The sequence below is a fragment of the Hyperoodon ampullatus genome, assembly GCF_949752795.1.
Source record: "Hyperoodon ampullatus genome assembly, chromosome: 19".
In the NCBI taxonomy this organism is placed as follows: domain Eukaryota; kingdom Metazoa; phylum Chordata; class Mammalia; order Artiodactyla; family Ziphiidae; genus Hyperoodon; species Hyperoodon ampullatus.
Window position 1 is genome coordinate 54,158,100 of NC_136932.1, and position 13,626 is coordinate 54,171,725.

A 13,626-nucleotide genomic window follows, 5' to 3' on the forward strand; every position below is an offset into this window, starting at 1 on the left:
TACGCACATTCGCTTATTGTTTAACGCCGACGCCTGCGGGCGCTTCTCGGCCACAGCCGCCTCTTCACAGCCAACACCCCCAGACGGCCTCTGCCCCGCCCCGTCGTCGCTGCCAGTCCCTCGGCGCGTCGCGCGGGGGCGAGGCGCGCGCGCGTGAGGACGTCCGGGAGCGCGCGCGCCGCCGCCGCCGCTGCCGAGCTGGGCGGTAGTTGTTGGCGGTGGGTCTGAAGGTGATGGCCTTGACTGAAGGCCGCGAGGCGGCTTCTCCCGCTGTTTCTGCAGTCGCTGCCCGGGACTCGGTGCGCTCATCGTCATGAGAGGTCAGGCCTGGGGGAAGCGGGCGAAGGAGGCGAGGGGCCGCGGCGAAATGGGCTCTGGGTAGAATAACTGAGGCACTCGAAGGTCGAACGTGGGAGGAAAAATCTGTCCTGGAGATTCCGGAAGAGCCCTTTGCGTTTACTTTTCTTCCCTTTTCTCCCCTTTCTTGCTCGTACTTGGAGGAAAGCGGGAGGGTTCTGTTTTTATTTGTGGAAAAAGACGCTGAAATTTTCCCGTCCAGCGTCGGTCTTCAGAGGTTGGAGGAAATAAATAGCAGTCGTGGCGTTGGAGCATCAGTGAAAGCCTCTAGTGAATGGTACTAAAAACCAAACCGCCCAACAGTAACTGAAAAAAAAAAAAAGAAAAGAAAAAAAAATCCAAACCTAGGAATGAAATAGAATGAGACAGAACATGCCCTGACGTTAACCCCAGCTTCCTCCTACAGAAACGGCAGAAAGCCTCTGTGTTTCGTCAGCTGGATCCTCGACGTCTACCCACACTCGTCATTTAGGGATCTTTCCGTGCCAGTGTTCTCTTTACCGACGCCCCTCCCCTCCAAGGTGGCATTTTTAATGTGCAGACTACGTAATTATCCTTATTCAGAATAAAGAGTCACTTAACAATTACATGGTGACTCCCCAAGTCTTCCTATTTTAAAGGTATTTAGGTAAGATCCTTGCGGGGGGGAGGAAAAGGTAATACTCTTGGTATTAATTATTGGAAACTTTTTTATTAGCTTTGGGAAAGCTGTTTCAGCATAAAACGAAATTTGTAGGTCACCTAAATGAAATGTTTATTATTAGTTCTCCATGATGATACTTAATGAGTTAAGATTTGATGCTTTTTTCTTCCTAACCTTTCCACACATTAAAAAAATACTCATTAGATGTAGAATCTACATCAGAGATGAAACTGTTCCAGTTAACAAAGTAAATGGACTTAAGTGTTCTAGTATGATTGAGTACTAGTACTCATTAACGTCTGCCGAGCACCCAAACTTTGACTGTTTTGCCAGTTCCTTCTGTCATTAGAGAACTGGAGGCATCTGAAGCTAAACTTTTTTGGTAGCAGATGTTCCCTAAAGGATAGTCTGCCTAGGGCAGCAGAGCCTTCGCATAAAGGGAGAAGATGGAGGATTCTAGTAATAAGCAGTAGATAACCTGGAAATAATTCATGTACTGTGACTATCAGCCTCTCCTTTAGTGAACAAATTATTCCTAGTGAGCAATATATTGCCTGTACTTAACTGTTCACTTAGAATATTTTCTGCGCTTTGATTTTTAGGAGACAGAGCCCTGAAGCAAAGAAATCTGGATCACAGAAAAGTATTCAGGGGTCATGCAAGCCAACTGTAGCCAACTGCACAGCCCTTCAGGAGCTGCAGGCAGTGAGGATGCCTCAGCCTCCCAGTGTGTCCAAACAAGATTGACAGGAGAAGCTTCCTGTCTTTATTCTGGAGATGTTCATATTCAGATAAACTCCATGCCTAAGGAATGTGCTGAAAATCCAAGCTCCAGAAATATAAGGTCAGGTGTCCACAGCTGTACCCATGGATGTGTACACAGTCGCTTACGGAGTCACTCCCACAATGAAGCAAGGCAACCTGATGATACCGAGACGGAGTCTGGAGATCATGGTAGTAGCTCCTTCTCAGAATTCCGATATCTCTTCAAGTGGCTGCAAAAAGGTCTTCCATATATTTTGATTCTGGGTGTCAAACTTGTTATGCAGCATATAACAGGTAGGGTATAATAAAACATTGAACTGTTTCATTACCATATGCAGCTAATTTTCTTTCTTTATTGGTAATCTACTTTAACCTGTGTATTTCAGTTTCTTATTTTCTGTTAGTTTTAAAAATTGTATATGCTTCCTTTAAATTCATGTCATGTTAGCTCTTTTTTTTCCTTTCAATTAACTGGACCTTATTTTCTAACAGGAATTTCTCTTGGAATTGGGCTGCTTACAACTTTTATATATGCAAACAAAAGCATTGTAAATCAGGTTTTTCTAAGAGTAAGTATAACCAGCAACTAAAAAAATCATTAAATGTTTCTCCCTGTAGAATTATATACTCATTTTTGAGAGAAATAGGAATAAAGATAAGATAGTTTATCTGATAAATTTAAATAGACATAATGTACCATCCATGATATAATAAATGTTATCTATATGACCTGGAATAAATGATCTGTCCTAATACTGAATTGATTCACCTTATTTTCTTTGTATATTGGGTTCCTGATAAAGAAAAACTAGATAGAAGGATTAAAAGGTTTAGAACACACTATTTGATCTGATTTGTCAAGTGCCATCATGTTTTAAGTTAGTTTGACCATACTAAGTAATATAATCATCATTAAAAACTTCAGCTGTTGTACTATAAGATTTAAAATAGTTAAATAAAACGTACACTGAATAAATGAGTATTGAACTATTTATTTAGGTTTCTCTTATTTAAAGGAAACTAAACCCAGGAAGTTTTTCCATAAGAAATTATAAAAGATTCCTATTCATGTAAATTATTGGGAAAACAGGATTAGTTTATAAAATTTCACCTTCAAGCAACTTTAAAGGGTTATATCTGTGTAAAGGATCATACATTTTGACCTGAAAATTCGTAGTTAGAACCTGTCAAACCATAAAAGTTTAATTCAGGGTTTAAAACTAGTAAAATTTTTAATTAAACTAGTAATTAAAACAATTATAAAACAGATTAAAAACATTATTTTATTAAATTCTTATTGAATTGAGAATGTTTAAAATTATATTTATAAACCCTGGTAACATAAATGCAGTTTTTAAAGGTCTGTTTTGTTGGGAAGGTAAAAATAGGAAGCTGCAGAAGTGAAGTTTTTATTTACGTAGGTCCTTTATGTCAGTCTGTAGAAGATTTGGCTTTGAAACATAGGTAATGTTGTTACACAGTGAGGAAACTTGTATTTTAAAAATCTGTTTATGTGTTTTGTTTTCTTCACTAAAGGTATAGAAAATAGAATGTGATGATGTACAATTTAACAAATATTCTGTATTTTTATTAAGATAAATTAATCTATTAAAATGTTCTAAGTTAATAAATTAGTCATTAAAATAGTTTAATGGTATTTAAAATTCTGGCATAATTCAAAGTAACAAATTATAAAATTGTTTATTTTTCAGGAAAGGTGCTCAAAGATTCAGTGTGCTTGGTTACTGGTATTCTTAGCAGGATCTTCTGTTCTTTTATATTACACCTTTCATTCTCAGTCACTTTATTACAGGTAATTAGAGGTCCAAGTGCACAATCACATTTTTATGTAATCGTATATTCCATAGCACTTTGCATATATCTTACTTGCACATACTTAGAGTTCAATTTTTACCTATCTGTCTCCTTCCAAGATTGAGAGCTTAAAGTGACTTACTCACATTTTTATACCCAGTGCCTTGCCTCATAGCAAGTGCTCAATAAATACTTAATTTTTGATACTTAAATTTTTACTTAAATAATCAGTAGTTACTAAATACCATTAGGTTGTTGTTGGTGATCTTTTTTGGTTTTTTATTTTTGATAAATAAAAATTGTATATATTTAAAATATACAACATGTTTTGATATATGTATACATTGTGAAATGATTACCACATCAAGCTAATATATCCATCACCTCCCTTAGTTACCTTCTTGTGTGATGTGTGATGAGAACACTTGATCTTTGTCTCTAGAAGAAGACTTGCTAAAGGACAGTAGTTTCCATGTCAGATGGAAGTGTTCTGAATTTTCAGCTTTAATCAGATAATTAGAAGTCCTGGTTTCAGTGGAGTTGGAGAGATGTGGACAAATCTGGGATATAGTTTGTAGGTGTAGCCAGTACCACTCGGATTGGATTGGGTGAGTAGGTAAGGGGGAAGAATCAAGGGTGATACGGGGTTTTTTTAGCCTAAGCAACTGGCTGGATGGTGGTGCCATTTACTGGGCTGGGAAAGACTGGGGAAGGAACTGGTTTTGAGGGAAAATCAGTAATTTTGTTTTGAACATGTTAAGTTTGAGAGGCCACGTAGAACTGTTAAAGTGATTATAGATATTTGTCATGAGCTCAGAGTAGAGTTTAGGGCTGTAAATTTTGGTGTTATCAGCATATGGTTGATATTTAAAAACCAAGGAACTTGACAAGACTAACCAGGGAAAGAAAGTATAGACAGAGGAGAGGGCCCAGGACTGGACATGCCCACAATTAGCCAGAGGAGGAGCAGCAAAGGAGACTTAAGAAGGAACCATCAGGGACTCCCCTGGTGGTGCAGTGGTTCAAAATCCGCCTGCCAGTGCAGGGGACACGGGTTCGAGCCCTCGTCCAGGAAGATCCCACATGCCGCGGAGCAACTAAGCCCGTGCGCCACAACTACTGAGCCTGTGCTCTAGAGCCCGCGAGCCACAACTACTGAGCCCGCGTGCTGAGAGCCTGTGCTCCACAACAAGAGAAGCCACCGCAATGAGAAGCCCGCGCACCACAACAAAGAGTAGCCCCCGCTCACCGCAACTAGAGAAAGCCCGTGCGCAGCAACGAAGACCCAGTGCAGCCAAAAATAATAAATGAATAAATAAATATTTTAAAAAAAGGAACCATCAGTCACATGAGAACAACTAGAAGAGAGTGGTATCAGAAGTCTAGGAAGAAAGTATTTCAAGGAGAGAAGAGGGGGAAAAAGTGACCTTCGAATTTAGCAAGAGGGAGGGAGTTGGCGATCTTGACAAAAACAGTTCAGCGGAAAGGAGGGGTTAGACTCCTGACTGGAGTTGGCTGAAGACAGATTGGCAGATACGGAGTATTTGTGAGTTTTTCAGATTATAGGCTAGAAAGATATCAATCATGACAAGTTAGGAAGACTCGTTCTTTATGGAGGGAAGATTTGAAATTCAAACATTTAAGAAGTTTTTTTTATAAATTTATTTTTGGCTGCATTGGGTCTTCGTTGCTGCATGTGAGCTTTCTCTAGTTGTGGTGAGCGGGTCCTGCTCTTCCCTTGCAGTGTGCAGGCTTCTCATTGCAGTGGCTTCCCTTGTTGCAGAGCATGGGCTCTAGGCGTGAGGGTTTCCATAGTTGTGGCACGTGGGCTCAGTAGTTGTGGCTCGCGGGCTCTAGAGTGCAGGCTCAGTAGTTGTGGTGCACAGGCTTAACTGCTCTGCGGTATGTGGGACCTTCCCAGACCAAGGCTTGAACCCGTGTCCCCTGCATTGGCAGGCAGATTCTTAACCACTGTGCCACCAGGGAAGGCCCTAAAAGGTCTCTTTAAAATAAGCAAAATGATCTTCCATTCTATTTACATGAACTCTAGCATCTTGCCAAACTCTTATTTTTACACATCAAATTAAATATTTGGTAGCAAATTTAGAACCCCCATCGACACTTTTATCTTTTTATGTTGCTCTGTTAAGTTTTGATGTTTTTCTCTTGGTAGCTTAATTTTTTTAAATCCTACTTTGGACTATTCGAGCTTCTGGGACGTACTTTGGATTGTTGGAATTACAGACTTCATTCTGAAATTCCTCTTCATGGGCTTAAAATGCCTTATTTTATTGGTGCCTTCTTTCATCATGCCTTTTAAATCCAAGGTAAGAAAGTAATATGTTTTATTGGAAAGATGTTAGCAGACCATATTAATTCTATTTAGTCTTTGCTTAAATGATTCCTTCTATAATTTTTCAGTTTGCTCAATAACCTAATTTTAATTATCTATATTATCTCAGACTGGCAGCTATTTGGTCAAAGACTTGAACCTAAATATTAATCTATTCCAATAAAATCAATTATATTTGCTTTGGAATAATCTAAAAATGAGTCCCCACATCATATATGGGAAAATATACATTTATACTTCTGTTTTCCTCCAGGGCATTATTAATTGATAATTGATAACTGACTTAGGCAGTTATTCAGTGTTTTTTCATATTCATTGAAAACTTTAAATTTTTATAATCAGCAAAATGTTTTATTATACATAAAACATTTTCAGTCACTCTTTAGAAATTCTTTGAAAACAGACCACTCAGTGACTGTAATATCTAAAGAACCAAGTTGAGGTTGTCAGTCATAACCATTATCATTATGAAGATTAATTTTATAGTTGTGTTATTGTGCCATAGACCCATGATGTTCTCAGCCCAATATGAAGTATTTGCATTGTGCATGTTAGTACCTTGGGTGGCTCTATTTGTTTTCTTTTTTCTTCCTTTTTAGGGTTATTGGTATATGGCTTTAGAAGAATTATGTCAGTATTACCGAACTTTTGTCCCTGTACCAGTTTGGTTTCGTTACCTTATAAGCTATGGGGAGTTTGGTCATGTAACTAGATGGAGTCTTGGGATATTGCTGGCTTTACTCTACCTCATACTAAAAGTAGGTAACATAATAAATCTTATCATTTATAATGATTCATATAATACTGTTTACATATTTTACGTATGACTGCTTTTCTCTTTATATATTTTATAGTTTATCTTCATATCACTAGTTTGAAGTAATGGCAGATTCTATATCTACTTAGAAATGGAGAAATGGAAATAAGTATCTTAATCCAGTGGCTCTCAGATTTTATTGGGGGAGTGGACCTCTAAGCATGGATTATCTACGGTGGAGGGGAACAAGCCGAATAGAACATACCCAACCCCTACAGTAGCGTCTGTCATACACGTAATTCTCAAACGAGTGGAGTATCTTGTCCTGTTCCCTCTATGCCTGTTCCCCTCAACTTAATCACTTTATGAAACGTTAAATAGGTTAAGGACATGTGAGCCAGATAAAATTGCCTTGCCTTTGATTTAGTTAAGTTTATATTTATCTCGACCAAATTGTAACTCCAGGCATTCAGATGTACTTCATTTTGGTTAAGAGTTGGCTGAAATTGATAAATTGAGTAAAATATTCCATAATTGGACTTTAAATATATTTAGAATGAAATGATTAGTTGTGATAGGCAATGAGCGTAAAATTAATATCAGTATTTGATATTAGCTTTGATCTCTGAGTTTAGCAGGTAAGGCTCTTTGAATAAATGAATTATTTTCTCTTTCAGCTTCTGGACTTTTTTGGACATCTGAGAACTTTCAGACGGGTCTTGCGAATATTTTTTACACGACCAGTAAGTATTTTTTAATCAGAAAAAAACACTTTTTATCTTTCTTTCTTCATTATAAAAATGTTTTAGTTCAGCAGTTTTACAAATGCAGACTTCATAATTACATGGTTTTTTAGAAAAACTTCTTGTACTTTGGCACTTGGGGCTGTGATGATATAGCGGTTTTGTTTCTGATAAGTTTCACTTGCACGTTGACAACCACCTGATAGTTGATGAAGTACCTGATATATTTGAGTTTGCCTCTTGCCCTTTCAAATCACTTGACATTCTTAAGGGTTTATAAACATTCCCTTAAAAATCTTACGAACTTTTGTTTCTCTTCCTTTTTTTAATCCACAAATAGTAGCTTTGTGTATTTTCATTAACTCCTATTCAACTTCTGTGAAAGTGCTTATACTATAATTTATTGTGTATATGAAAAAAGCTCATTACCAAAAATCATGTCCCTTGAAATTTTCTTAATGGAAAAATTTCCCCAGTATGCAGTTCTGTATGCACAAATAAGTTCATGACAATAACAGTACATTTAACAATAACAAAACAATTTTAACAATAAATTGAGACTCCAGTGTCAACTGTAACTTTATTATGTTATTCTACTGATGTTACAAACTGCAGAAAAAGGGTGTCATAGCCCAAATGATAAATAGCTCATTTGCTATTTAGTAACCTCAGAAGTTCTCAGTATATAAGTGTGATCACCAGATTTCAGAGTTTGATTCTCAGTTTTGCAGTCCATTAGGTACTTAACAATTATGTGGTCAGGACTCAGGGGAATCTGACCTACAAGAATGCCAATCTAATGTATGTTTAAAAAAAAACAGGATTATACCAACAAAGTGGAATAAACTAACTGGCCAGGGCACCCTTTCCTGAAGACAGTACTGTATTAAGTTTTGCTGCATCCTATTCAGACTTCTTTCTTTAGATAAGATACAATAAAATTGAGACTTCAGCTTTTGAGTTTATTCAGTTGATTATGTATCGGCCACTTTGCCGTAGCAATTAATCTAGTAAGGCTTGAGCTGAAATACTTTTGATATTCTTTCTCTGTGAAGCATAAAGAGACTATCACAGTCCACTCTGTTTTATTCCTGGGATTCTCATGTTCCTTAATGTTGCCCTGAAAATGGCAATCATCATCAGGATGTCTTCACCTGAAGGGAGTCTGCAACGTGCCAGACAGGAGTGCTATTTTAAAAGCTTGTCAGCATACATATCTGCAGTGTACTCTGCTAAATGACATTTATTGAAGGGAAATTGGCACCAAGATCATCCATCAGTATCTCAATTTGTTTCTGGAATCTTTAACATGACCCATCTCAAAAAATCTTAATTTTCAATGTTTTTATCCTTTGAGTCTTAGTTTGATTTTGTTAACCCTCGATAACAGGAAGTTTAGGTCACGGCTTCAGGTTGCTGAGTCAAGTCATGCTTTTGCTGTCATTACCATGACTGAAACTTGGGTGTTCTTTCTTTTCCTCAGCCACATTTTCCACATCATTTCTACAGAAAGCTGATCTCATTTGTAACATTTTGTCACATCTAGTTAATGACTAAATTCTACTGAATTTGGTAAGGAAGTTATTAAGATCTTAAAGAGATCAGAAACTTTTTTTTTTTAGGACTTAAGAAGAAAAGGAAATTCAAAGATTTGTGTTATTATTCAGTTTGACAGTATAACTCTACCCAAGTGACATTTTGCAATTACAGTTCTTCTGTAAAATTTTACCATTCTTTCCTAGTACTTAAATGCTCCGACTTTTGTGATAAGTAAGGATGATAATTATTTTTAGATTTAGTGGCAGGATACTGTTCAGTGGTCCCCAAACCTCCTTCACATTGAACTCATGTGGAGAGCTTTCAAGAATTAGATTCCTGGGTTACATCCTGGTATGTCTGGACCTACTGAATCAAATCTCCAGTGTGGAGCACAGAAACCTATTTTTAAAGTAGTCTCTACATGAGTTACATTCAGCCAGCCAAGCTCTGGATTGACTTTTTTGAAAAGTGTCATAGGTAATAAGTGGGCTCAATTTGGCAGTACTGGGTCACATAGTACATGAATATAGATTGCATAATGCTGTATTATATTTCAGATCACTTAGTCTCTTAAGCCATTTGAATTTGAAGCACTGTCATTATTTGGGAATCCAATGAATCTAACAATCTTCCAATATCCTATTATGTATTACATAGTGAGTTAACCTTGATGCGATCCATCCAGGCATCGTTCTGCACACATAGTTCAGCTCTGAAATGTTTATATCCTTTGGGAGAGTTTTCAAATGCCTAGTTCCTTGGAGATTTGAGAAATACAGTACCATCAATGTATTTAAGGAACAAAAAAGAAAGAAATTTGTAGGAACATAACTTCTTATCTTTATAGAGTTACGGAGTGGCTGCCAGCAAGAGACAGTGTTCAGATGTGGATGATATTTGTTCAATATGTCAAGCTGAATTTCAAAAGCCAGTTCTTCTCACCTGTCAGGTAACTGTATTTTTAAGCAACCTCAATACAGCACTTCTCTGTGATCTGCAAATGTCACATTTATGTTACTTATAGGAAAATATATTTTACACTATTCAGCAGAAAGTAGCTTCAGGGCACATACTACTAATTTCTTGTGACTAGGGGTTTGGTAGGTTAGCTAAATCTTGTCCCTTAGTTCTAATGATTTTTTTTTTTTTCGCGGTACGCGGGCCTTTCACTGCTGTGGCCTCTCCCGTTGCGGAGCACAGGCTCCAGACGCACAGGCTCAGCAGCCATGGCTCACGGGCCCAGCCGCCCCGCGGCATGTGGGATCCTCCTGGACCGGGGCATGAACCCATGTCCCCTGCATCGGCAGGCGGACTCTCAACCACTGCGCCACCAGGGAAGCCCAGTTCTAATGATTTTTATGTAGAGGAGTGTATAAAGGGGGAAAAAAAAAATTCAAATGGCAGACTGGATACCAAAGTGACTGGGAAACAGACTATTTTTAATAATTGAATACTAGTCTTTTAGAATAATACCAGCATTTGTTACTGGACTGTATAAGGCCCTTTCCTGTAGTTTATTTCAGTAACCCTCAAAGACTTTATTAAGCTGTTAGTCATTATACTTGATCTTAAAGTTATTACCTGAGGATAGCTTGTATTTTATTAAAAATGGTTAAATGGATAGTACAAGTCAGAATAATACTTGTGCCTCTACCATGAACACCGCTGTGTTCTTGAATGTTATACTTTTTCTCACTTGTAAAATAAAGGGATTAGTGTTCTCCAAATTCCCTTTCAGCTCTAGAGTATGATTCTCTGCAATGTGATGAATTTAAAATTGAAATGTTATCAACTATAAAATCTAGTTCTTAATTCCTTTACAGCATATATTTTGTGAAGAGTGCATTACCTTATGGTTTAACAGAGAGAAAACATGTCCGCTGTGCAGAACTGTGATTTCAGACCATATAAACAAATGGCAAGATGGAGCCACTTCATCACATCTTCAAATATATTAAGTTCTATACTTAATATTAAGGCCACAAAACACTAATTTTATTTGGTTACAGTGACTATTGGTAAAGACATTAGAATGGATTTTCAGGGCTGGAAGTTAAGGAAAATGTTTCCAAATGGTTTTAGAATATTATAATAAGTGTGTAGTCCAGCTTATCAAAAGATTAAATGAAAGAACCCTGTATTTAAAAATACATATAAGTAATGTTCAACATAATGCATATGCAACATTTATTCTATCCTAATTATTTGACAGATGATTGCAGTGTTAAATTGTAAATGTGTTTTCTTGTTAATGTTACCAAAATGACAATTGGATAACTAGAACTAGTGGTTTTAGAGGAATTCAGATTCTTTCCTGACACTGTTTTCATAATAAAGAATATTTTTCATAATACTTTAAGATACACATTACCTGAAAGTAGAATTTTCTTTAACATTGACTTTTATAATTCCCATTCTAAAAATTCTAAAATTTCTCATAAAATCTGTATTTTTAAATGAAAGCTCTGAATGCTATATTTTACCTGTACAATCAGATTTTTCTAAGGAAGATTAATTTACTGAGGATGAAATATTTTAATACTGTATTATTCTCTGTACTGTGATTAGCTGTGACTAGCAGTCATTGAGAACAGATGATTGATTTAAATTCCTTTTCTTTGTGGACTTCATACGTACAATCCTGCCATCAGCTTTAATGTTCATGATCTTGCTTTTTGGAAAGTGCCATGGACTTCCTTGAATTATTAAAATAATTCACATGGATTACAAACAGCTGGCTTCACTGATGATTTGAATAGAGTGACAAACAAGACCAACTCAAACACTTAGAAAAGAATTCCTCGGGACTTCCCTGGCGGTCCAGTGGTTAAGACTCCGCACTTCCAATGCAGGGGGTGTGGGTTTGAGCCCTGGTCGGGGAACTAGGCTCCCACATGGTGCATGGCCAAAAAAAAAAAAAAGAAAAAAAAAAGGATTTCCCCGTATAACTAGTCTTCTCCAGAAGACTTTTGGAATCTCATGCTTGAATCACCACCATTACTTGGAAGATTAAAGCTTGCACTCAGGCCAACAAAAGCTTTAGGAGAGTGTGGTTTGTTTGCCTACAGGTATTTGTGCAGGGTGGTGGAAAGAGAATGAGGCACTTTCTCTCTCACTATGAAACCTTTAAGGGGGGATGGATCTATACCAGAAATCCAAAGGACTGGTTATTATATATATTTAGATGCAAGGCCTCTGCCCATTTTCTCTTTTACCATCTATCAGTTTGCACACAAGAAAAAGATAGTGGTGAGAAGTAGAAGTTACGAGGTAGAGGTAGACAACAAATTTGTAGTGCTGATAGGACAAAGATTAAACCAACCTGGATTAGTAAGGATAGTGACCAACCAGATACAGGTTAAACTACTTTTCATGCCTTATGGCCACCCAAATTGACAAAAGAACATTAGCCCGTAACTTTTCTCCCCAGGTAAATATTGCTAGATTATAAGTGCAACTGTTTCTGTTCATTCAGGATGAAATACTTAACTATGTTACGTACTTTGAGAACCACTGCAAATACTAAAAAAACAAGCTTACTTGGCCTTAAATCACCTTCCTAACTCTGTGGTGAAGCTAATAGTTGTTATTTAGGTATGCAGCAGGGGATGAGTGAGAAAGACAATACGAGATTAGAATTTAGGTGTGAAGGATATGCTGACTTCTTGATAAAAACATAAGAATAACACCGTAACCACATGGGTTACTTCAGCCCTCATTCAATACCTACTTACCACACTTACTTACCCTATGGCCATATGGATAGCTTTGTTTCTTAATATGACTGAGTAACAAAAGAAGTCCCTGGTGGACAGTGGGGTTTTTTGTTTTTGTTTTTTTAACAAACAAGAAAGCAGTTCACATATGAATTTAAAAGGAGGGAAATGTTAACAGGAGAGCTTTGCCATTCACTAGAAACATTGATGAACTAGAAGCATTTCTCTATTTTTATTCCTTCACCTCAAAAACAGGAATAGGGATTCCAAACCCCATTTATTCTGTGAATTCAGATCACATCCTCTAAAAGACTGTTTTATCAACATCAAGAGTCACTACTATGTTTTATAAAAGAAGTACGTTTGAGAACTCCTATAGAGAAACCACCTTGGCAAGTGTGATAGAATTACCTCATAAATAAGAGGTGGTTTTACACAAAACACCCATCTGACAGGAGATGTATGGAGACATTAGTTAAAAACAGATTTGTCCACTATGTTATTTTGTTCATACACATCAGGTAATGTAGTTGACAAATGTGGCTGGAAAAACTGTTGTATGTTAGCACAAGAAAGTCTTCCATTGTTTTTATGTGAAGCTGGCTTTCACATAACTTTTCACATGAACTTTTTTTTTAAAACAACCAATTCAATTCTACTATTTGACAGAACTTGGAAATCACAGATGTTTAACACTGAATATAAAATCAGTACTAAAACTTGTTATAAATTTAAATTGCTTCGATTTCTCCACAAAAACAGTTTTATGACTGTCATTCTTCACATATATAAATAGTTTATTAAATATGAGAATCTGAACACATCTGGCATGTTAATGGGAAAAATTATTGAAACCACATGTGTACCTGATAGTTATTTCTTCCTATCTTAGGATAATAATTAAAAGAAAATCACTTCTATTTTATGTTCGTTCAAAT

General features: G+C 36.9%; 1 protein-coding gene across 1 annotated transcript; it reads left to right on the forward strand.

The window, feature by feature from the left end:
* Positions 1–223: 223 nt before the first annotated feature.
* On the forward strand, positions 224–12,395 carry RNFT1 (ring finger protein, transmembrane 1). The gene is made up of 9 exons (XM_079725795.1): positions 224–320; positions 1,603–2,059; positions 2,258–2,334; positions 3,478–3,578; positions 5,754–5,907; positions 6,533–6,691; positions 7,368–7,433; positions 9,820–9,921; positions 10,796–12,395. The coding sequence occupies exons 2-9, from the start codon at positions 1,657–1,659 to the stop codon at positions 10,928–10,930; spliced, it is 1,197 nt and encodes a 398-aa protein (XP_079581921.1). The 5' UTR covers positions 224–320; positions 1,603–1,656; the 3' UTR covers positions 10,931–12,395.
* Positions 12,396–13,626: the final 1,231 nt, after the last annotated feature.